At 41.0% G+C, this 26,707-nt stretch overlaps 1 protein-coding gene across 1 annotated transcript in view; it reads left to right on the forward strand.

Annotated features, from left to right (window-relative positions):
• nav3 (neuron navigator 3) overlaps positions 1–26,707 on the forward strand; it is a 182,074-nt gene that overhangs the window by 152,675 nt on the left and 2,692 nt on the right. Inside the window, exons 16-38 of the mRNA XM_085376519.1 lie at positions 401–826; positions 1,537–1,578; positions 4,056–4,213; positions 4,480–4,674; positions 5,068–5,120; positions 7,435–7,458; positions 8,644–8,667; positions 8,877–8,954; positions 12,754–12,837; positions 13,890–14,001; positions 14,248–14,372; positions 17,159–17,182; positions 17,645–17,811; positions 18,935–19,088; positions 22,085–22,271; positions 23,392–23,489; positions 23,585–23,680; positions 23,924–24,092; positions 24,257–24,492; positions 24,928–25,082; positions 25,445–25,516; positions 26,060–26,256; positions 26,484–26,602. Of these exons, the coding sequence (XP_085232645.1) occupies positions 401–826; positions 1,537–1,578; positions 4,056–4,213; positions 4,480–4,674; positions 5,068–5,120; positions 7,435–7,458; positions 8,644–8,667; positions 8,877–8,954; positions 12,754–12,837; positions 13,890–14,001; positions 14,248–14,372; positions 17,159–17,182; positions 17,645–17,811; positions 18,935–19,088; positions 22,085–22,271; positions 23,392–23,489; positions 23,585–23,680; positions 23,924–24,092; positions 24,257–24,492; positions 24,928–25,082; positions 25,445–25,516; positions 26,060–26,256; positions 26,484–26,602 (2,995 nt within the window). The remainder of the gene's footprint in view (positions 1–400; positions 827–1,536; positions 1,579–4,055; positions 4,214–4,479; positions 4,675–5,067; positions 5,121–7,434; positions 7,459–8,643; positions 8,668–8,876; positions 8,955–12,753; positions 12,838–13,889; positions 14,002–14,247; positions 14,373–17,158; positions 17,183–17,644; positions 17,812–18,934; positions 19,089–22,084; positions 22,272–23,391; positions 23,490–23,584; positions 23,681–23,923; positions 24,093–24,256; positions 24,493–24,927; positions 25,083–25,444; positions 25,517–26,059; positions 26,257–26,483; positions 26,603–26,707) is intronic.

Below are 26,707 nucleotides of genomic sequence, written 5' to 3' on the forward strand. Positions count from 1 at the left end.
AACAGATTAGGTTATTTAAAGTCACAGGGTTGAAACGGCGAAGCTGTGAAAGCAGATGTGTCAGTGTAAATCACTGAGAGTTCACATCTAGCCGAGGTCGAGTTCGCTGCCAGGGAGAAATGTATTGTAAAATGTGCTTAATATTTTTTATCTGTTATATAAAGTTGTTGCTACAGCAAAGCAAGGGGATGTTTATAAAAGCTGCTTTCCACTATCCTAAAATGGGTTTCTTGTGACCATTGTAGTAGTTTTCTTTGTAATGTTTGACCAGTGAGATCACTGCACTTGTCACACCCGAAGTATACCAGAGTCCTTAAATTTTCCAGTAAGGATCTTGCAGATGCTCATCACTTGTCTTTTGAGCATTTCTAAATGATTGCACCCACCTCTCTGCCCTCAGATTGTTTGGTACCAAAGCTAGCAGCAAGGCCAGCTCTCCTGGCACGCCCGACTCTGGCAAGTGCCCCTCAATACTGGGCAGCCCGCACGGCACACTGGCGAGACAAGCCAGTCTGGACTCGCCTTCCTCTGGCACTGGGAGCCTGGGCAGCGCTGGCGGCCTGAGCGGTGGCAGCAGCCCTCTGTATGGTAAAACCCCAGACATGTGCACCGACTCCCCGGCCTCCAGCCCAGCCTCTGGCCTCTCCCTGCCCTCCAACGCTCGGCCCTGGCCTGCCTGTAGCTCATCTGCTGGCAGCAAGGACACACTGAGCTGCCAAAGCATGACCAGTCTGCACACCAGCTCTGAGTCCATTGATATGCCGCTGGGCCACCATGGGCCCAAGGTTACACGAACCGGCAGTGTCAAGTCCACCCTGTCTGAGGGGTGAGTAACAGGGAATACGATTGGGAAGAATCGTATTCATTGTTTCATTTGAGAACAGAGACAAAACGTTTATCTCCCTATCCTAAGATGTAGACATACAATACAGATGAATAACAGAAAGAAATCATTCATTCACAAAACAGTTTGGTTCAATTTAAGTTTCTTTTTCTGGCATGGTTTTGATACTATAGAAAATAAATAAATAATACCTCCTCTACTCCTAAATTTCACATATCTGCTAGTTCAATCAGTAGTTATTGTCTCAAAGTACTATAAGGATAGCAATTAGCATTAAAGACATTTAACAGTCCTGATAGTTTCACAGTCCAAAGCCATGACAGAAAAAATACCACAGTAGATCATTTCTGACACCCATTCCTACGTGTAGCCTCTATAAAGGCCTTTCCATTTTTTTGTCCACACACTTTGCATGAATTACATCATAGAGCATAGAAGCAGCAAACACATTTATTTCCCCTCACTAGTTCAGCTGTCTCAAAAATGAAACAATCTCAATTCTGCCTGTTTTATCCACGTAGTCTTTTGCACTGAGGTGCATTAGTAATGTCTTAATGGATTTTCCATTGTGTGCATCTTTGTGTATGTCAAAAGTCAAGTTTGTAAAATGTGACCAGTTCTTTTTCTTGTGTATCACAAAACAAATGTTTACAGGTGTTCATCTAATTTGCTCATCCTCTGTGTTTTAACAGCATGCCACTTGACAGAAACACACTTCCCAAAAAAGGACTGAGGTACAACACATTTGCAGCCACATTCCATGTAGATCACATGCATACATGCATCTGCATTCTAATGTCAGGCTTTCCGTGTTGTTTTTCATGTGTCATTATTTGCACAATCCATAGCAGTGTTTCCCAGGTAAAAGTCATCAATAAACAGTAAAATATTTACTTTAAAGCAGGGGTGTCCAACTCCAAGCCTCAAAGGCGGTGGCAGCTGATTTAAATGGGTAAATGACCTAAATGGCTAAATGGTGATGAACGAATCATTTGATTCAGGTGTGTTGACCCAGGGTGATATCTAAAACCTGCAGGACACCGACCCTTGAGGCCTGGAGTTGGACACCCCTGCTTTAAATTATTAGATAAATGAATCGATAAAAATTATTAACTAGTTTTTCAACCACTCTCCATCAGTTCATGTTCAGAATTATGTATAATTAGGCTGAGGTGATAATGATAAAGTACACAGGTTTGATAAGGATGTGGGTCAATGAAAAACTACTGCTCAATAAAAACTTTTTGAAGATTAAATAAAAACTGAGAGTCGATATTAAAAAAAAAGTGAGCGTAAACATTTATGTTTACACCATCTGTTTACATCCTAAGTATGCTTAATAGCTCTTTTATGAACTGCAGATTTACAGTGTGTGACTCCTTTAGTGATACAAGCAGATTGGTTCTGATTATATTAGCACTTAAGTCAAGCACTGATCAAAGGCTGTTGATAAAAAGCAAACATCGCCACCATAATCTCACCTAAATGGATGGTTAATTCCCTTGAGACACTAATAAAGCATGACCTGCTTTATCATCCATAATTTACAAATGAATATCCTGTTGTGTTTATTAAGACTTTAAACTACAGAGCCTAACTCACCAGGAAAATGTTTATTGAGGTCACAAGCATTGTTTTCCCACAGTCTTGTTTTCATCTTGAGGAGTCAACCCCCGCTGCCTAGGAATAATGTCGTTTGAAAACCTCCTTTTTTTAGCCCAATAAACTATGTCCATCTTTTCACATACAGTCTGTTTACATTTGACTAAATATATAGGGAACTCATATTTGAGTCTAGTTGTGGATTTTTTCTCTTTCAACTTTTAGAGTTTTTTCCCTTCTGTTTATCATGCAATTATGTAACAAACTCTGGAGCTCAAATTAGATTTTGACTTCTTTGAATTGATGCATAAAAAAAAAAATCTCTAACATACTATGAATGCTATCTGGGATGATGAGGGAGCAGTGTGTTTTTCCATCTGTCTGCTTGTCTGCTTCTCTGTGCTCATCCTAATCCTACACTCATCTCATGCAAAGTTAGAAATGTGGCAAACGCAGCCACTGAGTTCTTTCTCGGCTTCCAAAAATGGCTTAAACTTTCCGATAACATTTGCTCTGTTAGCTGAGGCGAGTATAGAATGAATGTTTTGAATTTAGCTGTAACTGAGTGGACGGAAACTGAAGCACCATGACCTATTCATCACAGTGGCACAACTGATACAGGGAACAGCCTTTCCAGCCAATTATAGAGTACTGCTGGAGAGGTGTCGGATGGGGCATGCTGGGTGTTCTTTCATTTTTCGAGCATTTGACGCTCGTGCTATATGGAGCCTAAAACCATCTGATCTCGCACGACGCTTTTGCCTTTTTTGCCTCAGTGCGGTCTGCAGTGTTCACTTTAACGTTTTTATTGGCAATGGCAATCTGTTTTCATCTTAAACATGCCAAATAGCTCTTTTATAAACTGTAGACTTTCTACATGGGGAGCTTAGATTAATAGATTTGCCTCCTTTAGTCATACGCTGTAAATAAGCGGATTGGTTGTGATTATATTAGCACTAAGTATACCGACTCAAACACTGACCCTTGGATATTTCAGTCTGTTCCATTTCAACTCCAGCTGCAGTCTGACAGCACTCAGTGCAATCTTAGACGCCCAATTGCTGCTGGAGAGAAAAGCGAGCACAGACACAGGACTAGAGCAGGGTCAGATGTGACAAGCGTAGTAATGGGGGCGTTGGAAGGAAGAAGCTGCTGAAAAGAGATGAGTGCAAACTCAATTATCATCCTCAGAGGATTAAATATGGCCGATTGTCATGTGTGCGATAAGGGGGGCTTCTGCTGCTGAATTACTTTAGAGTTTGGGAGAGAGGAGATCAACAGCAGAGTCTGTGTGTTTGGCAGCTTTAAGCCTGAGTAGTGTGTGTGTGTGTGTGTGTGTGTGTGTGTGTGTGTGTGTGTGTGTGTGTGTGTGTGTGTGTTTGTGAATATATATAGTTATTATACATAAATGACTGCATGCGTGTAGATGCATGCACATCCACTTCTGTGTGGTATGGTTTTTAATATTTTTATGCCATCTGCTCACATCCTTCTACTGTGTAGCTTCATTAGTTTACACGTCTTCATCACTTGAACTTTTAAGTAATAAAGTTCATTACTAAAAAGTAATGTCTTGCCTTGAGTTTAAACTGTGTTTTGTGGGTTTCAGATACCCTACCTCCTCCAGGCAGACATCTCATGAAGAAGGGAAGGAGTGGTTGAGGTCCCATTCAACAGGAGGTCTTCAGGATACTGGCAGCCAGTCCCCTCTGTCTCCTCCTGGAGCCTCTTGCACCACCACAGGAAAATACCACTACTCCAACCTCTGTGAGTCAAAAGGAAAAAACCTATTGTGCCTAAAATGTGTATATCGTATCAACAAAGGCTATGATAGACATATGAGCACAAAAAGGATCCTTGTGATATGATCTGTAATTAATTAAAGCATTCTTCAGTGCATAAATAAATAATCTGAGGTGATTATTATTTAACAACTTGTTATAAGTAGGTTTTTAGTGCCTGCATGAATGATTGATGACTGAAACGCACGTGAAAATATAACATGGTAGATGTATATGTTTTGCTCTGTGCAGTGAGCCCCACCAACATCAGTCAGTATAACCTGCCACCAGGCAGCAGCAGCATGAGCCGCTCCAACAGTATCCCCACCCAGGACTCCTTTGACCTGTATGGAGAGGGTCACCCACTGGGTGGCAGCGCAACCTCTCTGGAGGAACGACCACGTGCCATCAGCCGCTCTGGGTCCTTCAGAGACAGCACTGATGAAGGTGAGACACACACTCATTCTCGACGGACTGTCCAGAACAAACCCAATTCCTCACAAAAAAGCTAAAACAGCGAAAACAGTTTTTACTGTCACTTTCAACAAAGCAAAGTCCCACCAGCTATCAAGTGCTTTGATACCAGCATTGCTGATAGGTCTCTGTTCTGGTCAGCATTTTAAATTGTTGTTTTTTTTAGTCCCACAACTGATTGCAATTTTTCACTTTACATTTTCTGAATAAGTAAGCATAAGAGCTGCTGACCAATCAGCCAAATAATTTCTAATAATATAAGTATTGCAAACTGAGTCACAAGGTGAAGACAGTTAAAGGACAAATATCCACGTTTTACCTTAAAAGTCTTTGTTTACTCATGTGCACCGTCTCTGTGTCTTACAGTCCATGGCTCCTCACTGTCTTTGGTTTCCAGCACGTCGTCACTGTATTCTGCGGTAAGTATCTAAGAAGTGTGACAGAAATCCCTACTGAGAAAAAAACCCTAACCATAGCAATATATCTGAGATTTCACTTCTATTATTTTTTTCTGTAGTAATAGCATTCCATACAAACATGTCAATTTCTATATTGTAATATAAATAATTACTGAATCACTGTGTTCAGAAGGATTTTCAGAAAAAGGAATTGACTGTAACTATTTGCAAATATTTACCAGGACGGGGTGACAATATTTTTTTCAGTCCTAATTGATGCCTTCCTCCACTCACATAGAGCATTTTGAAGTTGGCAAAAGCAGTTTAGCATCTTCTCTGCCTTTCTCTTTTGGCTTCTAGCCTTTAAGAAGACGCCACTAGGGCTGGGCGATATGGCCTAAAATTCATATCGCGATATAATTTGAAGCATGTGCGGTAACGATATATATCGCGATCTATTCTTTTCTTCTGTATAACGTATTTTCCACACTATAAGGCACACTTAAAATCCTTTTGTCATCACCCCACCAGGGAGTTGGATGAATAGCGTGGACACTGAAGTTTGTGAATGCGATAACCTGAGATCAAGGCGACGTATGATGATGTGTTTTGAAATTGATACCATTGGTGCATCTACTGAAAATTTGAGTTCCAAATTCAGTGAACTCACATCCTGTGAACACAATACATCAAGGAGGATGTCATCTAGGACTTTCAAAGTGATGCCATAGGTGCATCTACATGCAGGCTGAGGGGTAACACTGGCAGCTGCCAGTAGGGATGGGTACCGGTATCGTTCTGACATAAACGGTAGTAACCAGACCGAAAAGCAGCGCACATTTTGGTGCTTTATTTCGGTGCTTTTTTTTTCCTGAGATGTCAGACACTTTGGATTCTAGCCAATCATTTTACGTTTCCAAGGATAGTAGGCGGGCCCAGGTACGTACGATCTTTTAGAGCAGAGCTACAGATTAAAAATCCCCAAGGCGAAGCGGGCAAAAGTCTGGCTGTACTCCACAGCAAACTCAGCAGCCTGCAACAAGTGCTTTAAGGTGATACTGTGCAAAGGATAACCTCCTTTGCACAGTATCACCCTAAAGCATCAAATCTAATGAAACACCTGGCGACGCATAGCGGTTTTTTAAAAGCCGAGAAATGCACCGTATTTGATAGCTTTGCTGCAAGAGCTCACACCGGGCACATCTACTGCGGGTGTGGTGCCTGTTATCGGACCCGGAGTTAGCAACGTCCCCCAAGAACCAGAAGAGTAGAGTCCTGGCCCCTAGCCCTGCCAGTGTAGCAGAAATGATGACGGATGATGATGGCGGCAGCAGCCGTTCTTCTCTGTGTGTGAAGCTTGATGTTGTTCGTGTGTAATTTACGTTGAGTAGGCCAAAAAGGCTAAAATGACCAAAGAAAAAGTGGAAAACAGTTAAACATGAGAGGCTTTTGGACAAAGTTTGTTTTTTCCATTGTTTAAGCACTGCTTCCAGCCAAGAGTGATACCATATATGCCCTATAGCTGCAGAAAAGCCTAACATTGTTAACTTTTTACACAAAAACAGCTAAACATAAGAGGTTTTTGGACAAAGTTTGTGTTCAACGGTTCAGCACCGTTTCAAAAGTACTAGTTTGTCACCGGTATTGGATAAAACCGGTGACAAAGGGATGGGTATCTGAAGATAAAACCTTCAGATACCCATCCCTAGCTGCCAGTATTTGAAACAAGATTGATCTTCAGACTGTTTCAAACATTTTTTCTGTTGAGCTCCAAACTTCATATGTTTGCATACAAAAATAAAATAAAACTGAAATCATCTTTATTTTTTAATTTGAAGGGTGAACATCTTTTCCGTCCTCTCCTATCAGTGATGTTACGTAGCATTCAGTCTTTCCCTTTTCCTCTCTATTTTTGTAGAAGACATGGCAAGTTTCTGTGACAGCATTTGTCTGAAGTAACAAATTCTTGACAATTTAGATTCTGCAGTAATAGCACATGCAGTGCTCGACTCTCGGATTCAGTGAGGTGGGGGATTAGTTGTAGCAAGAGGAATCGATTACCACACACGTCTGCCCGTTTCAGACTGCGCTAGCAATTTGCAAAGTAAACGTTCAGATGAACGATGGAGATGGTTTTGTTTACAAAGTTTTCCATCAGGTTGAGTCATTCTGTACATAAACCATTTCCTCTTTAATTTTTTACATTTTCTGTCATTTTAATCTACTTTTAATTAAAATGACCCTTTTCTTTGCTTTTGGTGCTTTTACTGATGGAACACATCTCCCCAGAGCAGCGATCAAATGTTTCTAAACTGTGTTTGCTTGATTCTTACAGACAGAGGAAAAAGCTCACTCAGAGGTAAGGGCGGCTAACATTGTGTCCATCTTTCTGTTTGCATGTATGCTTCTCCTTATCAGCTTTCAGCTAAACAGGCTTATAGTTAGAGCCACCGATGCTTTGAAACTGCTCGGTACAGCCACTGAGCAGCTCTGTGGTGTGGGTGAAGGTTCGAGTGCCTTGTGTCTTGCTGTGCATCCCTAAAAGTTACTTTTGACCCATTTGATTTGATTTTGTGTGGGATTTAGTCTAAGATGTCACGTGCATGTCCCTGTTGGCTGATTTCTGTGTCTGAATGTCTTTGTGCTGCACAGCGTCTGTATTCAGAGACAATCTGTGCATGTCAATCAAAGCACAAACAGTGATATCTATTTGATCTCTGAACTAAACAAAAGAGTGTTTTGTGAATAAATAAAAGTAAATTCTGCAATCAATTATTTTAGCTCTATGTCGCATTGCTTTATCTAATCATGCATTGATTTCATCTAGATCATAAATATCTACACATCCTTACTATTCTGCATAGCTTATTGTTAACTCATTACAAACACTTACTCTGTAATGGGATCCATGCCCTGACCTTTGGCTCTTGTTCAAAAAGCCTATTCAGTTTATCACTGATTCTACTTTGATTTTCCAGTTTTATGGTTTGACTTTCATCCCTTTTGTCTCTACATGTGCTTTAAGCGTAACTTTGGGTCAAACAGTGATCGCAAATACACTGCAGTGTTTGTTTTAACCCTGCCAGATAAGTGGAGTTTAGTATTCCGGGACAGCTCACTCTGTGCAAACTAACAGTTGTGGACTACAGTGACTGTGCAGTAAATCTAAACACATTTAGAATTCAAAACAAATAATAAAAAAGACATTATATTTTTGAGTGACTGAATAAAAATATACAGCTAATCTTATCATATGATAATCCAGAAAACTGTTCTTGCATTCTTGCACTGAGCTGTCCGCCTTGCTAAACTGAGACGTCTTGCTGTTGTGAATTATATAAGTATGAATTTCAGGTATTTGCAAAAACTTTTTGAACCATCTCAGGCATAAATGTCTCCATTTCCTCACTTTGCTGCGGAAACCATGAAAAGAACATTGCTGTGGCTTGTTGATAACCTCTGTCTCTCCAGCCACATCAGGACTTGCTATTTGATGGAGGCATGCAACATAGCGTTAATTTTTACTCTTTTCTTTTCAATCAAGGGCCAAACAGTCCAAAATTCCACGGTAATCCCCCACACTTTATGTTCACACTTCACTCCAGTGTCTTTTTAAACAGTTTCCCATGTGCCTGCACAGTTTTCTTTTTACATCAGAGTTATCACCATGGGAGTTGCAAATTCACATCGTGTTTACATCACAATCAGTCTTACTTTCTTTATGGTTTTTAGGCGCATTAACCGAATGTTCACATTTCGTTTTTCCTTCCCAACCAGCAAATCAGAAAGCTGCGTCGGGAGCTGGACGCCTCTCAGGAGAAGGTGGCGACTCTGACATCTCAGCTGGCTGCCAACGTGAGTTTATTTACTTCAAAAGGTGCCGTCAAAACAGCCTGAACATTTGCACGATAACCTGCTGTCAGAGAGCTTTTATGGGAAGCGCTGCTTATTGAAGGAGGAATACAAATCTTTAAGACACCCTCTAAATCCTTTGCTGTGTGTTTGAAGCCCTCATGTGTGTATTTGCTTTTGCCTGTTTGTAGGTTTGTGTCTGTTTTCTTGTCCCTGGTTAGAGCTTTTCCTTGCGTGTGCTCGTGTGTCTCATACAGCGAGGATTGTCTCTCTGCTTTTGTCTCAGCTGGTGGGTTTTCAGCAAAGAGCCTCTCCCGAATTCAATCAAGCAGAGAGAATAGAATAGAGATAGATGGCTGAAGAAAGAGAACAGGGAGATGAGGATAAGTGAATCTCGACACAAGTGCGTCATGCGTGGGTGAAACAGATGCAGAGACCTTCAACCCAAAGACAAAGTCGTTGTGGAGATTTAGTTAGACTGACTTCAGCATCTGACTCCACCTCCCTACCATCAATGCCAAGTGTCTGATCGTGCGTGGAAGCAGTCAGGTTGCTCGCTTCAGTCCTCTTCTTTGATCACAGAGTTGTGCAAAGCTGAAACTGAAGGCAGAGTGTGGAAAAAGGCAAAAACAATTCACAGATATTTAAAAGAGCATTATATTTCAGTCTTTCCTGATGATAGTTGACTAGTTGTGCACAATAGCTGATGCAAAACCCTTTGCTTTGCTGTTTTTGGTACAAAGAAGTGTTGGGAAGTCATGTTACTTATTTATGACATGATGGGTGGATGTAATAAATGTAGCTGAGATTACATTTTATACAAATGTACTTTCTGATGCAGTTTATTCGCAGGAGCACTTAAAATTTATAGGTGACGAGTTGCACTGTGGATCCTCCACGTCTTGAAATTAAATAGCAGTGTAATATGCAACTAGTGTCATAACCAAGTCATATGTAAGCACAGACAAGAGAAACCCACATACACTAGTGACATATGCTAGAAGTGCATCACACTACATCTACATGATAGCATGGTGGGTTGCTAGTGTTCTAAGCTCATCTCATCCTCCCAGTGGGGAGTGTAACTGTGGCAATATCAACCTCAGGAGTCCTCAGATACTCTCCACCCACAGTCCAAATCTCATTGTGATGTACTCAAGACCTGCCACAGACGGGTTTTTTTATCATCTCTGTTACTGCCCACACTCTCACGTGTATGAGAGTGTATATTTATATATATATTTATAGGTGTATAAAAGCCTACACATTGTCACTGGTAGCAAATATAAGAACTCTTTGATGTGCAAATAAAAGTAAAAAGTTGTTTTTTTTTAATGTCAGTGCCTTAGGAAGAAGTTTTTAAAATCACTTATAAAATGTAGCTATTTATTTGTTAATTCTGTTCAGCTTTGGTGTGAAATAAAAGGTCATTTACATTTGTGTGTGGCTTTCAAAATGTCAAAGAATTTTTTCCCCAGCTGACAGAGAAATCTTACAGAATCTTACATTCCTTTGACAACAGTTTAACAATAACAAAGTCATGATGAAGGCAAAAGATACATTTTAAAGCTCCATGGGGAAGGTGTCGTCTTTCCGTGTCATCGCTCACTGGCGTGGTGCTTTTTCATTTCATCCACACAATTTATAAAAGAGGACCAGAGAGGAAATGTGCCGTGACTGAGGTCATCTTATCGTGATCCTATTACATTTGCTTTGCCGCTGCACTAACGATTATTATTATTTTTCTTGGGTTTGTGCAGGAAATTGAATGTTGATCTTATAAAATATATATTATGCTAAGACACAGTCAGTGTTCTCATACTGTCTCACCACTGCTTTTAGAAACACACCTAGCCTTGCCATCATTTTGATACACTAAATATTTTTGGTTGTATTGGAGCAAAATAGACCAGAATTAGCAAAACTGACACCCCATCCTGCTAAAGGGACTAGGGGGCAAAAGTATTAGTCAGTATTTTCTTTCAACCATGAAGGAGATTGGTTTTCCTGTCTTGGCTGACATACTGGGTTTAAGAGTTCATACAAGCAACCCTCCTCCCCCAGTCCCCCCCCCCTCTTCTCACCCTTCACTTTGTCAGCCTGACCTTCTTCCCTCTCCTTTTTTCTCCTTTCTGCTCAGCTTAAAAAAAGAGTCAACCCTCCCCAATATTTCCTGTTCGTATTCCTTTCCTTTTCCTCCTTCCTGACTTTGGGCCTCCTCCTTTCGTCACCTGCCCTTGTTTTTGTACTGTACTACAGTGTAGGATGTAGCCCAGCAGTAGTTGCTGGCTTTGAACACAGTAGTCGTGACTCTGTGTCGTTGGTAACATATAACACCCTCGAGATGTTGTGTACATCGTCAGAGGTGGCATCAAGTAGCTGTGACTTTAAAGACTTTCTCATCATCTAGTTCTCTGATTTGGCCTACTGTCAACCTTTACCTGAGACCCCAGGATCAGGACAAGGGTCAGAAAACACTATCTGGCTCAAGCCTCCAGAACAGGACAGATGGTTCAGCCCTGGGATGCAGGAGAGTTTGATTGGTGCCTCCCTCAGAGCTGACAGGTGGGCTGGGGGTTGATGAGTTGGAGCCTCACAGGTGGAGTTGGAAAGAGATGTGGAGTTAGAGGGATGTGTCGGAACAGTTGGCATTTCTAAAGGTCAAGACCTACGCTGATTTAGCCAGGGACACAGAGTGGAAGAGGCAGCACAGGGTGCTACTCCGTGCACGTGTCTATTTATGGACTTGGATGGGCCAAATGTCGTCATAGGCATAGAAAGATGAGGACTTTTCTGATTTTGTCACAACTGTTAGAGGGCAAGATCAAGAACAAATGCTGCTGAATTCGGTAAATGAAAGTGTATAAATGCACTTGGGTGTTTGTGTGTGCGTATCTGTGTGTAGATTTGTCTGGGCATGCTTCCCACCTCTCTGTGACACACCAGGCTTGACAGGTGACTCGGTTGTGTCTTGCTTAGAACGGGAGAATGAACGAACAGCACACACACAAACGAATACACACAAAAGTACATGCAGCCTTGATGAACATAAGGCTTCACCAGACATCCCTATAAACACATATAGATAAAACACATGCACAACCAAATCCACACACGCACACACACAAAACCATGATTCCCGCAGAGCAGATGGCATGACGTTGCCAAACATTGACCATCTTTCAGGTATCAATGCGTTCTTATTCTAATTAGCTGAGAGAGACATCTTTGGCGTCCACGGTGTTTAATTCACAGCAGTTGGATGCAGCAGTGAAGTAATACAGTGCTCCCTCTTCAAACCTCCTCAGGACGGCACAGCCAAAGCCTTCAGACTCGTGGGCAAATAAAATTTCCACACCAAGCTTTTTTCTGTCCGCAGTCATCAAGCGAAAACTCACTTCAAAGTTATCAAAACGCACCAGATGATTCTCTGTCAGAGCTCTTTTTTTCAACAGGGGTTTTAAAAACATTTTAATGTTAATTTATAAATGGCCAAGTAGAAATTGCGTTTATTGTATTGACCGAGAAAAGTCAAATTTCATATTGAACTCAGTTCTGAGATTTACTTTTGTAGTTTTGCATACAGAATGTGTTGGGGCTTGTGTGTGTGTGTGTGTGTGTGTGTGTGTGTGTGTGTGTGTGTGTGTGTGTGTGTGTGTGTGTGTGTGTTTTATTTACTTCAGTGCTTTCTCTTTTTGAATCTAGATTTTCGATTTGCATAAGAAAAACATAAATAGTGAGCCAAAGCATGTAAAAAAAGTAAAAGCGAGGATTAAGTTTGCTTGTCTTCCTGTGTCTGTAGGCTCACCTGGTGGCAGCCTTTGAGAAGAGTCTGAGTAACATGACCTGCCGCCTGCAGAGCCTCACCATGACAGCCGAGCAAAAGGTACAAGAGCTTATTCTTGAATTTAAAATACACTGTGTGGCATCTTCAAAAGAGACTACAAAGAGGAGAAATGATTAGAAACGTGAAACTGTGTGGCACTGAATAATTTCAGTGGGAAGTATCAAGTCAGAGGTTGGTCACTGTGACATAATAAAAATATATTAAAGGCTCAATTCTCGACTCGTGAAAAGTTTTCTGCTGAAGGAGTTTACTTGGTAAAGTTTTTCTCTAGCAGTGCTCTTAACCTTAACCAAAGTCTTTTGACATGCTTAGGATTCAAACTTCAGTGCTTTATATGTAAGTAAAAGTATCCAGTTTAATAACAAAAATCTGTTTAAAGCGGTCTTTCCGTCATCATTTTTTGCCCGCAGCTATTTTTTTCTCTAGGACTTCAAAAGAGCTTGAAAAGAACTAAAACTCATCACAGCAGCAGCAATATGTTCTTAGGCATACCCCTACCACAAATGAAGAATGCTCCCCTCTGTTCACATATACATGCACACATAGCTGACAAGCCCTGGCTGCTTTTTAATCCTTTATAAATTAAAGGAGACTGAGATGGGTGAGCTGCCTTTGTCAAACAAGGCCATCCTAACTTTTAATTAAAGTGAAAACCCTATCTGCAGCCCTCAGTGAGTTTTGGGGAAAGACAGAGTAGGAGTCTCCCTTTATCTGGTCCAGTATTCTTCTTATTCTAAGCAGGTGGTGCTGGCTTTGGGGCAAATCTACTGTATTTCTCAAAATGTACCCCTCACACACACACACACACACACACACACACACACACACACACACACACACACACATCCATACGCACACACAAACACACACACAGCTACCTCAATGCCAAATTTAAGAATCTGCTCTCAGTAATGTAACTAAGGGGACGATTCCAACATTTTTGGGTTCCTCATCCTTTTTAAAAATAACCTGGTCTGATCACTGATTTTGGATTTGGAAAGTCTGTTTTATTTAGACTACAGAGATTTCTGTCTTTATAAATAAAAAATAAAACAGCACCTCCTGTTCTCTCTCTTTTTTTCTGACTAAAGGAGTCCGAGTTGGCAGAGTTGAGGGAGACGATAGAAATGCTGAAGACCCAGAACACAGACGCCCAAACAGCTATCCAGGTGGCACTCAATGGCCCAAACCACCTTGACAAAGGTAATGAGCAGGCTGGCAGGAGACAAAATTAAATGATGTTTTGATAAGTGGATGAACATTTAGCGCAACTGGCTCCATAGGTAATTGAACCCCTGTTATTTACAGATTTTTGTGCTGTGTGAGTCAGATTGAAAGAAACAATTCCTGCAGCACTTTAAATAAGAACCAGTATCAACCAATAAATGTAGTGACACTGTTCACCTAAACATTCTTTGCACTAAAGAAAGCTTTGTCTGTTCTTTCCAGATCTGAGGATTAGACGGCAGCACTCTTCTGAAAGTATGTCCAGTATTAACAGCGCAGCCAGTCATTCCAGTATGGGCAGCTTGGGCAAGGATGCCGAAGACAAAAAGAAGAAGAAGAAGAGCTGGGTAGGTGAAAAGATAAAAACACTAAAGCTTCAGAGTAAAATCACATTTCAAAACCAGACCTCAAACCTTCCATAGTTCCAGTGGCTAACAGTGGCTCTTCTCAAAGACTCATCATGAAAGGACATAGCACCCTGATTTTTGGTTGGGAGCGTGGTGTAATCTGAGTTCTTACTAACAAGCTACATCCATTCGCTTTACGAGTGTATCGCACAGACACAAAAATCTGCTAGAAAATCTAACAGTAAAAGTGGCTGCACCCTTAGTAAAACATACTTGTACTCATGAACAGAAGGTTAGCTAGAAAGACTTAAAGCACTTGTTGTACTATGCCTTAAACATGCCTTTCTATTGGGATTGATTGTTTGGGGGACAGCCTCAACTGCTCATACAATGAACTGCACTTTTGGACCTTGAGCTTAATTTTTAAGGCAAAATATAAGAGAGGGGTGGAACTGAGTACTTCTTAACCAAAGCCCCAAAAGGTTGATTCTGTTCATCTGGGCGCAGCGTTTTCGGTTTCGTCATTTCTCCCACTCGGCAGGTTTCCCCAATCTTATAAACAGTGCATTTGCATAATGACTGAAACTAGCAATGGTCTTCGAACAATGGGCTGGGAGGTCGGTTCCTTGATCATTAATATGCAAACTGTTATGACCACTGATCAATGGCCATGAGCACCATTCAAAATACTTTCAGCTGCCTGTTTTGGGTATTTTGAGATTATGCTATATATGCAGGTGTCTTTTAATTTCTGGCTTGCATTCATTTGCTGCAACCAACAGATGCTTTATATTTTCACATGAAAATATCCAGACATTGTTGGAGGTGGATTTGGTAAAAAATCCCCTAGATACATATACATTATTCAGTGGCATTGAAGCTATTTTAGATGTGCTTTATATGCCCACATTAAGAGATTAAATGTCTTATTTGCATAAAGAAAAGATATTTTTGCAGCTCTATCAAATAAATGTGATTGTACTGTTGCTCTCACTAAAAATCATCCACATTCCTACAAGAAGAATGCATTAACTATACCTGCATGAGCTCAGAAGAACTTGCATTATTTAGTCGTTATTTGCTCATCAAATCAAAAGCAAATGGATCATTTCTGCCCCAAAATGCCAATCCATGTTTTTAATGCTCTGATTTTTTTATGCCCAATCATTCCTTCTTTAGTGTAAAGTGGGTGTTTGCTGCCTTACATGACTGAATCAGTCTGTGATTAACTGGTTTGATACGTGTGATCAAGTCACCATGTAGATCAAAAATCTAATATTTAGTCATATTTGAGTTGAGATTCCTCCGAGGATTGAGTATGCAGAGTGTGCAGCAAAGTCTTGAAGGCATCTTGACCTAAAAGAGGATCAAGCATAATGAACCACACTGCAGTCACTGTTTGAGAAACACTTGGAAATTCATATTTAGTCTAACATGCAGATGAGGTTGGAAAAGAAGCAGAGGCCACCAATGTCATGTACACAGAGGTTCAGCCTGAAAAAAGTCGAGTTTCTGCCCAGAGGTTAGAGGAGTGCTTGTTAAATTTCCAATTTTGGATAGAAGAGAAACACTCTTCGAAATTTCCTGTCAAAGTGCTTTTGAGAAAAGCTCTTAATCCCTCAGTTACACAATTGGACTTGGTCAAGCTTGGAGGTGTAAAACAGCATGGCATATAGCTTTATTCCTCCTACAGAGCATGTTGGGGGAATAAAAAGGAAACTGAGTGTTTGCTGACTCACATGTCTAAAATGCATCTTGAACTGAAGTTAAATCCTAGTCTCAGATGTATGTTTAAAGCAGTTTTCCTTCAATTGACAAATGTATATATACATTTTCCCAAAACATCCAAAGCCATAAAGCCTTTTCCCCTTTCTCTGCTCTATCTGTGCTAATTTTGCTGGTTGCTGTACAAGCTACTCAGCATCCCTGGCTGAGAGCTGCGATTTGCTGCAGTCCCCTGAGTGAGAGAGATGACATATTAGAAGTTCTGTCTCAGCCAAGGAGCACACAAACTAGAGCCATTCTCCAGTCTCTGCTGCAATGCAAAACACATGCCCTTGAAATGAAATGCATACTAACAGTGTAAAAGTTCCCCACCAAGCCTGACATGTCAACATCAAGCCAGCCTCATGAATACCAGCCGTTTCCTTATTTCAGCAGCAATTAATTATTCATTTGCATAAATTCTTCCTGGGTGTATGATGGGTGGAGGACAGAGTTGAATTGAGGTTAGTGAATGAAAAGCAAAGACAAAAACCACACATCAGGCTTGCAGGGTGGCAAGGTGAAGGATGAAGTTGCATATTATCATATAGCTGCAATTACAACCATGAATTTCAACTCATAACCTAAGCTGCAAATAATTAGCATTTCAATATCAGTCTTATGAGTGTCAGTGTTGTAAAATGTTGCATATTTTGTGTTGTGCATCATTGTGCTGACTTCATGTTGCGTCCTGAACTCTTTGCTTTGTAAAATGTTGGTTTTATTGACTTGAGATCTAAACTGTCCCGTATTCAGACAAGTTTATTTGTCACCTCAGATCACCTCAGGCAGCGGTGATCAAACACTGAGCATGCTTGCAGAAATGCTCTCCTCCTACCAAAGGGAACGCAACTGTAATAACATTCATCACGATTATTACCATTCTAGCAACAGCAGTAACTGGAATGTCTCCAGTAAAACAGTGATATTTGCAGCAGTTAGCTTTAATCAACACTGAGTCTCCTGCAGAGCAGGGGTGTGTGTTTGCGTGGCTTAATGTTGGGTGTGTTTTGCATCTTCAGGTGGCCGATTCCCTCCCGGCTCAGGTCAGTGGTTCCCAGAGTGTCTTCGTTTGTGTGCAGTGATTCCTCATCTTCACTTCCTTTGCTCCTACGTTTGCCCTGCCTTCTCCCCCTCTTAGAGCAACCTCCTCCTTTTTCTGAGAACGTCGGCATGGATACAGCGACCTTCCCCTTTCCCCCATTGTTTCTCCTCCCCCCTCCTTTTCCTCCGCCCCTCCTCATTTTGACTGCCTGTTCATCCCAAAATTTTTAGGAACATTAAAAACGCCTGCCCCCCCCCCCATTCTCATCTGTACTTATGGTCTTGCTTCTTGCCTTTTTACCTAAACCAGACAGTGCCCATTGCTTGGAAACAGCACGGAGTAACTTCCTGACAGGATGCAATATCATCAGGGTTAATATGAACTGACATGATATGACTGAGGAGGTTAGCACGGCCGGTACTGATGTTTCTGCCCCTGTGTGTTTGTGTTATGTGTGTTGCAGTTACGAAGCTCCTTCAAGCAGGCGTTCAGCAAGAAGAAAACCAAATCGCAGTCAGCCCACGATGAGATGGAGGAGATGACCGACTCTCTGCCTTCCTCACCCAAACTGCAGCACGACAACAGGCAAGGCAGTATCGCCACGCTGCGCTCTTCACCCTCCACCACAGAGTGAGTAAATGTATACTCATTCACTCTCACAGTTCTATTCACATGAGACATTGTCTTCTGCCGTATCTACGATCTATAATAACTGAAATACACACTTGTCTCATTTCTTTTTCTTCTCTGAATATGTAATTGTTTCTGACCCTCACTTCACTTTTCTTTTCTCTTTCATCCAACCACTCTGTTTCATTATTTCTTTACTATTTCTCTACCTACTGTAGCAAGTGCGTTTGCGATAGCAAGTCTTCCCCCATTTGGACGGCAAAGAAAAAGCTAAATGGTTATGTGGTCTACAAGCACAGATCTCGGTAACAGGCACTGAGTGGCATGCTCCCTGGGAGTGTGTTTGCAGTGGTTTGTGTTTGTGTGGCGTTCTTCTCCATATTAGCGCTTTGCTCCGGGACACAAACTGAACCAGGACCTTAAAATTGTCCAGTTCTCGGTTATGGAAAAGTAGCAGAATGGAAAGAAAACTGTTCTTGTTTTGTCAGACATGTCAGAAAAAATTGTCTGCATCTTACTACAAAAGGTCAATATATCTATTTATATATAGATATATAAATATATATCACAGTCATGCCAGGTATTGTTTGGGTTAAGATAACCTGGCATGCGTGGTATCTTAACTCTTATAGTCTCGGCATGTGGAGGTTTCTGACTTAGCAAACAAAGCATTTTTACATGTCGACTTTTTTAATATCTGCCTGCTGATTACGAAAACAGCTGAATCTCTGTCATTATGACAACACCACATCAGCCTTTTTAGTTTACTCTGAAAATGATCTCTTACATTTCAGACTAAACATTAATGTTAAATAAAGAAAAGAGCAACCGGTATGCTGCATGGCTGTCATAAATTCTGGCATAAACATCCTACACATATTGCAATATTTCTTTTCCTGTAAGATTGCTAAAATAAAGTACTGTAGTATCAATGGGAAGGATTTGCTGTACCAAGTGCTTAACGTTCCTTGTTCACCCATGTGATACCAGCCCAGACTGACTCAGCTTGAACTTCAGCTTTCTTGTTCCCCCTGAAAGTGCACATTCTCCAGACTTGGTGTACGTGCTTGGTATAACCCTAAAGGTGAGCCCTCCTCCTCCCTGTGTGTGAACCCACTTTCAGGCTATGTGAATGCACTGAGGCTGAGGCAGAAATCATCCTCCAGCTGAAGAACGAGCTGAGGGAGAAGGAGCTCAAGTTGACGGACATCCGCCTGGAGGCACTTAGCTCTGCCCATCACCTGGACCAGATCCGAGAGGCCATGAACCGCATGCAGGTGAGCTTAAACTAAACCCAGGTCAATGCTGAACTGTGTCGATTTATATTTGAGCTCAAGCTGCATCAGCATGCACAGCTATCAGCTTGCCAGGGGTCATTGTAGTGAAAAATATGAATATCCTTTCACAACATAACAAGTCACCTAGTGCTCTCACTCTTTAGCTATTAAATTCTATTTTATGGTGTTGTTTAAAATGTGTAACCCAGGTAATGTTCTCTCATTTTTGCTATATAACTTTGCACTGTCCACTTTCTGCTGTAACAAAACAAATTTCCCATGTGTGGGACTAATAAAGGTTATCTTATCTTATCTTAAATGTACTGCAGCTTCATAATCCAGAATGAAAATGAAACTGTCAATGACCGTAATGACATTTAAACTTCTTTGCCTTCGGGCCAAGAGTAAAATGAGAGGCACAATAGAACTGTCAGTGTGGTTAATGTGTAGCTGGAACTTGCAGCAAATTAGTATAGCTTCATATTATGTCTGTCCTGGCTCTGCCCACTGATGAAGAAATTGTCTCTCATTTCTTTCATTTGTACACTTGGCTGTCTTGACCTGGAAGCCAGGCTTTCCCTCGACTTTCAGCCTTTTTTAAGCTAAGCTGACTCACTGCTAACTCCGCCTACTTTGGCCCAGTTTCATTTAGTCACCTCTGTCAGTGCTTTTTCACCACATTGTGCAAAGTGATGCTGCAGTCCTTCATAACAGCATGTAGGACGATATAATTAAATTCAAATTCAAATTTTATTTGTCACGTACACAGTCATACACAGTACGATATGCAGTGAAATGCTTAGACAACTGCTCGTGACCTAAAGAAATAAAAAGGAAAAGGCTTGAATAAGATAGGAAATAAATATGAAAAATTAAAAAGGGTAAATTTAACTAGGAAGGAATAAAATATAAATTAAAGTTGAAAATAAAATAACTGTACAACAAAATACACAATAGAACTATATAAGAATGTGTATATATATATATATATATATATATATATATATATATATATATATATATATATATATATATATATATATATATATATATATATATATATATATACACACAATAACAGCAGCTGTACAAGTATTAACTGGAAATGAAGAATATAGTGACCAGTGTTGTGCAATCCACATTATGTCTTGTGCAGTGCAAATATGCTTAAAGTGATTTAAGTGATGAAGTGAAAACAACAAACTTTCAGGTTTTGTGCTTGATGTCTTATTTTTCAGCTCCTAGTACTGGGGTCTGCAAGCTTTAGTAACAGCTGAGCCATTTTTTGGCAGTTTTTCACCAACAACAATCTGCATAGAGTCACAAAACATTAATACAGACATTATGAAATTGTAGAAATAGAATGAAGTGATTATATCTGTTATACCTACTCTTAAAATGTTGACATTTTGAATTTTACCTGTCTTTGTGCAAATGAATTAAAATCCAAGTATCCTACTTGGATAATAATTTTAATAATACTAAAAGTAAAAAAGAAATCATCCAGTTGCATTTTAATATCAGGCATGTCAGCGAGCCAACAGTCTGGCTGTGAATTCAACCTGCTTTTTCCTTCAATTGCTAAATTTTTTTTTTTAAATAATTGAAATCTGATTAAATCTGCTTTAACTGCTGTTAAAGTTCAGGAGAATTAAAAAAAAAGTAAAGTGGCCACAGGGAGCCACTGGAGATGGGCAAAACACTGACATTAAAATGAGCACATATTGCTGTTAATTGATTTTCTTCCAGTGAGAGGTGAGAGGTGTGTTAACTTCCTGCCAATGCAAACCAAACATGTCTTGCTGTTAAAGCATAATCTGTTATTTGGTCAGCAGACAAGTGTTAAAATGTTGGAGGGAGGAATAGTGCAAACAGCAATGAGCATGGTGAGTTGAAATTAGATGCAGATTGCAAAATCTCACTCTAGTTTGTGAGGAGCACACCTTCCAGACATCTGCATCAAGGTAAACAACACTGAGAAATACTCCGCATGACTTACCCTCCACTACCTGCAACAGAAAACTGCTATTGGTACTTGATCGTGGTACTAGTTGTTTTCATCTAATGCTATGCAAGAAAGAAGGTAAGCTTAAATCAGAAAAGTCCAACCATTACATCAAGTCCTATTAGGATATAAACTTTGGGAAATGCAAAAACTTCCAGCAGCCTCCAAACAGGCACTAATCATCAAAAAACAGTCATTCTATTTTTAAGCAGTCTGGAAAGCCATCCTCTGTTCTCTGATGATTATCAGAGAACAGAGGATGGCCAAGGCCAAGACTTCCTGTTCCACCGGTCGTTGTTTGCTGTCCAGCTATGAATGCAGATAAAGTAAAAAGCTGATAAAAGCTAAATAGCTCTCAGATGATAGTCGATGATTTTGAGTTTGTCGGTGAGCCAAAGCATTTCTCTTCTGCTTTCCACTAATCTTTACCTGCAACCCAGCATAGCCTCTAACGTACTGCAAACAGACTCCTATCAAATATCTGTTGATAAAGTTAGGTTCTCGAGGGGAAAACACCTCATGAAGGTGGAATTCAATTGTTTACTTTTCCATGAAGCTGAATTTTTAAAAAGGGGAGTTTCTCCATGAAAACAAACTCCCATTATTTATTCCAGTACTCCTGATGCAGTGTAATGAAATCATCCTTTCAAAGCATAGTGTACACAGATGCTGTGACTTTCAAATTTTCAAAGGAACACATATTAAAGAATATCCTGTGTCTCAGTTAAGTGGATGCCTCTGAATGTGGGCTGCGTATAGTTTCCCTGTCAGATGGGGATCATGTCCAATTCCTTATCTGAGACTTAATCTTCAGTACAAAGAAGGCTCGAAGATCAAAAAGCTGCCTACAGCCTATAATTCCAGTGATACTGATTCAGAATAACAACAATGCAGGAAATGACCATCTGCTGTTGGAGGAGCCTATCAGTCAGTGTCTTTAAAAGCAGTTTCTGTTAGATTTGCTATGATTTTCTTTATTTGCAACACACAGAATGAGATTGAGACGCTGAAAGCAGAAAATGATCGTCTGAAGTCCAGCGGTAACGCAACACCGACAGCCACACCCGTGAAGACAGCCCGGCCACCCTCTGAGACCTCTAGCACCTCCTCATCCTCCTCACGTCAGTCCTTGGGGCTGTCCCTCAATAACCTCAACATCACAGACACCATCATGTCAGGTGAGCTCAGTTTCTGCAGCCCGTCGATCTGAGGTGTCTCTGTGTAGCAGCATTGCACCCAGCAGTTTGTTCTGGGCAGTGAATGCAGTGGGAGGGTGGATAACTGGAAAAAAAGAAACAAAAAGGATTTTCACAGTCAAGACAAAGCATACAACTAGATATGTTTTTTGATTATAAAAGGCACTTCTTTCAGAAAGGTTGTATTCATCATCAAGGTTGTATTCATACTTCTCATTTGAGAAGTAAGTGTAGGAGTTGTGTGTCTGGTGATGCTGAAGGACATCGTTTATAGTCTGCAGTAATTCGTGTTTTTGTGCAGCATCAAGTTGGATTAGCTCTCTTCATACTTGCCTCAATAAATGCCAGAGAATTGTGTTTGTGGAGAGAAATGATCCGGATGAGCTGCATTAAAATGATGAAATATCTGCCCCTCCCTGCTGTGGGGGTTTGCAGCCAAGCAGGACCTATTACATAAACACTCTTCAATCTCTTCAGGCCTGCCCCTTTTGAGAGCTGGAAAACTTTGTCCCTCTCACTTGGACTGTAATTAACTTAGAAGGCACGGCCCCCTCTGATGACCTAGCCTCTCATTACCTGAACGTCCGGTGAGCCAAGAGCAGCGACATATGGGAAGGCAAGTGGGCCAGTGGGCTGTTATCACCCGAGCACAGAGCCCTCTGCCAAGGGTAGCCAGCCGAATACAAAGTACCCCCTTCCTCTCGCCAAAATGGAACCTGAGAAAAAAGAGAACGAATGAGACTTAGGAGGGGAGCTGTTAATAGTGTGGCAAAAGTCACATCATCCCACTCTTCTGTCACATCCTTCGTGAATGGATGAACAATTCTTCGGCTAGAAACACTCAAATGAGCTCATTCCACTGAACGATTTCTCATTTCTTTACTCGCCTTTCATTTCTGCTCATACATTATCATTCTGTGCACTTCCTAAAAATCAGTGTATGAGAACCCCGACTAAATGTAATTATCACATTAAAGATAGCTGCATTTTACTTTGGAGTCTGTGTGTTTCTAGCTATATTTTTTGGCAGGCAGAGCAAGAGTGTGTTTATTCTGACGGATTCAAGCTGGTTTTTCCTTCTAACATTAAGGTCTATTTTCAGATATTCTCCTCGATGACAGCTATGAGGGCAACCTACGCAAAGAGGGCCGCAGTGTGCGAATAGTGGTTACCATCAGCAGTGGGCCAAATATCACCAAGGTTTGTGAATGATTCCTCCAGGAAAACCACTGTATTAAACTCTGAGAGGTTCTAGGCTATATTGCTATATGTAATACATGTATGTAACTCCTCAGGGTACACAAAGCCAGGAGTACCTGATTGGGTCTATAGGTGTGAGTGGGAAAACCAAGTGGGATGTCCTGGATGGGGTTATCCGACGCCTCTTTAAAGTAAGCAGAAATCATTTGTCCACATGACAGATGTTCCTTACTGAGCTTGCTGTAGTTTGTAAGAGGACTAGCTTGTGTAATAAATCATCTCAGTAATGAATCTGTGCAAATTAAAGCTCCTGTTGTCATCGTTGATTTCATATTTAAATGACTTAAAAAAAAAAAGCCCTCACAACACAGAGAGATTTGTAAACTTGGCTGATTGTGCAGTTGTTAAAGTTCCACTGTTCACCCTCGCTGCAGGAGTATGTGTTCCGCGTGGATCCTCTGACCAGCCTGGGTCTCAGCTCAGACAGCATTGTCTGCTACAGGATGGGTGAGGTGATTCGCTCCCACGCCTCTGAAGTGCCCGAGCTGCTGCCCTGCGGCTACCTGGTGGGTGGCAACAACATCATCAAGGTCAACCTTAAAGGTGAGTCAGCTGGGACGTTTTATTTGTGGATTATAGATTTTGTAGTAATGCAATGCAGAAAATATGCAGACCTGGTAACAATAACGTAAACTTGAGCCTCATTTTCCAGTCTGCTGTATAATATTCATATTTTCCTTTCCTCTTTCCTTCCTTGTTCATTACAGGTGTTAAGGAGAACAGCATAGACAGTCTCGTGTTTGACACTCTCATCCCGAAGCCCATCATCCAGCGATATCTCAACCTGTTGATGGAGCACCGTCGGATCATCCTCTCAGGACCCAGTGGCACCGGTAAATCCTTTCTGGCTGCCAAACTGGCTGAGTACATCATTTCCCACATGGGGCAGGAAGTGACGGAGCACAATGTGGCCAGCTTTAATGTCGACCAGAATTCCAGCAAGGTATGAAGAACAAGATTTTTTTTTTTTAGCTTATCAAGGCTACAAAGTCAAGCTCAGTCACGATTGTGGCAGATCAGCTACCTGCCTATCAGGAAAAACTGATATAGGTAGCACTATTTAAGCTGCTTTAGCCTGTCCACTGTTGCTGCCCACCTCCTCCTTTCATACTGACCCCATCAATCTGTTGTCATCAATGCCTGCTCCATTTTTGCTGCGTTTACTGAATGCTGTTTCTGACCAGTCACAAGTCATTATAATTCATAATTTAAGCATAAAAGTTTATCCAGAAGGGTAGAAAGGCTATTACATACAGATTTGATAGTGGCGCATGTCATATGGATTTTATACAGAAATATGAGGACTTGTTACATTGCATTTAAAAATTGTCCAATTAGTGTTATATCACAAATGAATTAATATTTTTGTTCCACACAGGACCTGCGTCAGTACCTATCAACCCTGGCTGAGCAGTGTAACTCTGAGGACACGGACACAGAGCTCCCCACTGTGGTCATCCTGGACAACCTCCACCATATCGGCTCCCTCAGCGACATTTTCAATGGCTTTCTCAACTGCAAGTATCACAAATGGTGAGCCAGAAACTTTCCTCTCCTCTATGCTGAAACGCCTTGCAGGGACAAGTCCTACTGTCGCTCACAGCTCTAGTCAGGTCAAGTCCATTTTATTTTCACAGCCTAAATTCAGATGTCACAAGTTTTGCCTCTCAGCATTTTTAGTCTGTTCAGCTTCTGTTCTTGAAAGCTGGATTCAAATATGGGAAGAAAAAAACTTTCATAGGCAAAAGGAAAGAACAGCTTTGTAGCATGCTCGTGCCCACTCAAGTCAAGTTGTAAACTCACTATAATAACATATCTAAATGTTATGTATTAAAAACTCTGCATTTTTCTCTCGGTTAAGCACTCTAAGTAATCGCATGTGTTTGTCTGTCCAGCCCTTACGTTATTGGGACCATGAATCAGGGGGTGTCTTCGTCTCCTAACCTCGAGCTGCATCACAACTTCAGGTTTGACACATTTGGCTCTGTTATTCTTTGTGTAACATTGCTTATTCACTTGTATACCTTACTTTTATTGTGTTGTGTTTAAAAGCTCCTTCAGTTCTCCAAAAGAGAAATGATTTGTACTTTTACTTGTCCTCCTGCCGAGCTTTGGATCTGTTTGGTTGCAATACTCTGTGTCTCAGAGATCATAAATAAATTCTTCCACAGGGAGTGCTCTAATTATGTCTCCTGGATAATTAGCCCTGTTAAATGAGAATTAATAGGCTGTGATGCCTGTTCTGAGTGAGGACCATTTCTGCTTGGCATGTTTGACTAGTTGATGATTGGACAAATACAATATGATTAGAAAGAGATTAACATGAGCCAGAAATTAATTTAATATGACTCTATTATAGTTACACAGAATGGGATCCAAACTGTGATGGAAGAAACGCTATCACATCATGTTTAAACTGAGATGTTTTGATGAGAAATTTGATTTGATGTTGAGCTGATTGATTTGTTTCTGTGCTTTTGTTTGGCCATTGATCATCTGTCCTATCATAGGTGGGTGCTGTGCACCAACCACACTGAACCAGTCAAAGGTTTCCTGGGGCGCTTCCTACGGCGGAAGCTGATTGAGACAGAGATTGATAAGAATATGCGCAGCAATGACCTGATTAAGATCATTGACTGGATCCCCAAAACCTGGCAGCACCTCAACAGCTTCCTGGAGGCACACAGCTCCTCCGATGTTACCATAGGTCAGGTGTCACACACACAAACAAAAACACACACACTAGTGTGTGTGCTGTTTGTCTAACACTGAAATCTCTGTTGTGCCTTATTTTAGCTCTTATCTGTCTCGGTGCACAGTAATATAAAGTTTTTCTGTATGTCGTCTCTTCGGCAGCTCATTAGTTTTAACTGTGCACCATGTCACTGATCTTTGCTTCACTCATCATCCTCTTTCTCTTTTTTGTCCCTACAGGCCCTCGTCTGTTCCTGTCCTGTCCCATGGATGTAGAGGGTTCTCGGGTTTGGTTCACTGACCTGTGGAACTACTCCCTGGTGCCCTACCTGCTGGAGGCTGTCAGGGAAGGACTGCAGGTAGGACCTGATAAAACATAACTGTGTGGTTTCACCAATAAATCTTTTTACAGCATAATGCTAGAAATAAAAAAAGAACATTAAAGTGACACATTTTTTCAGGTT

The sequence above is a fragment of the Diplotaxodon limnothrissa genome, linkage group LG17, assembly GCF_057381915.1.
Source record: "Diplotaxodon limnothrissa isolate DT_005_m linkage group LG17, D_limnothrissa_male_GT1.1, whole genome shotgun sequence".
Classification (NCBI taxonomy): domain Eukaryota; kingdom Metazoa; phylum Chordata; class Actinopteri; order Cichliformes; family Cichlidae; genus Diplotaxodon; species Diplotaxodon limnothrissa.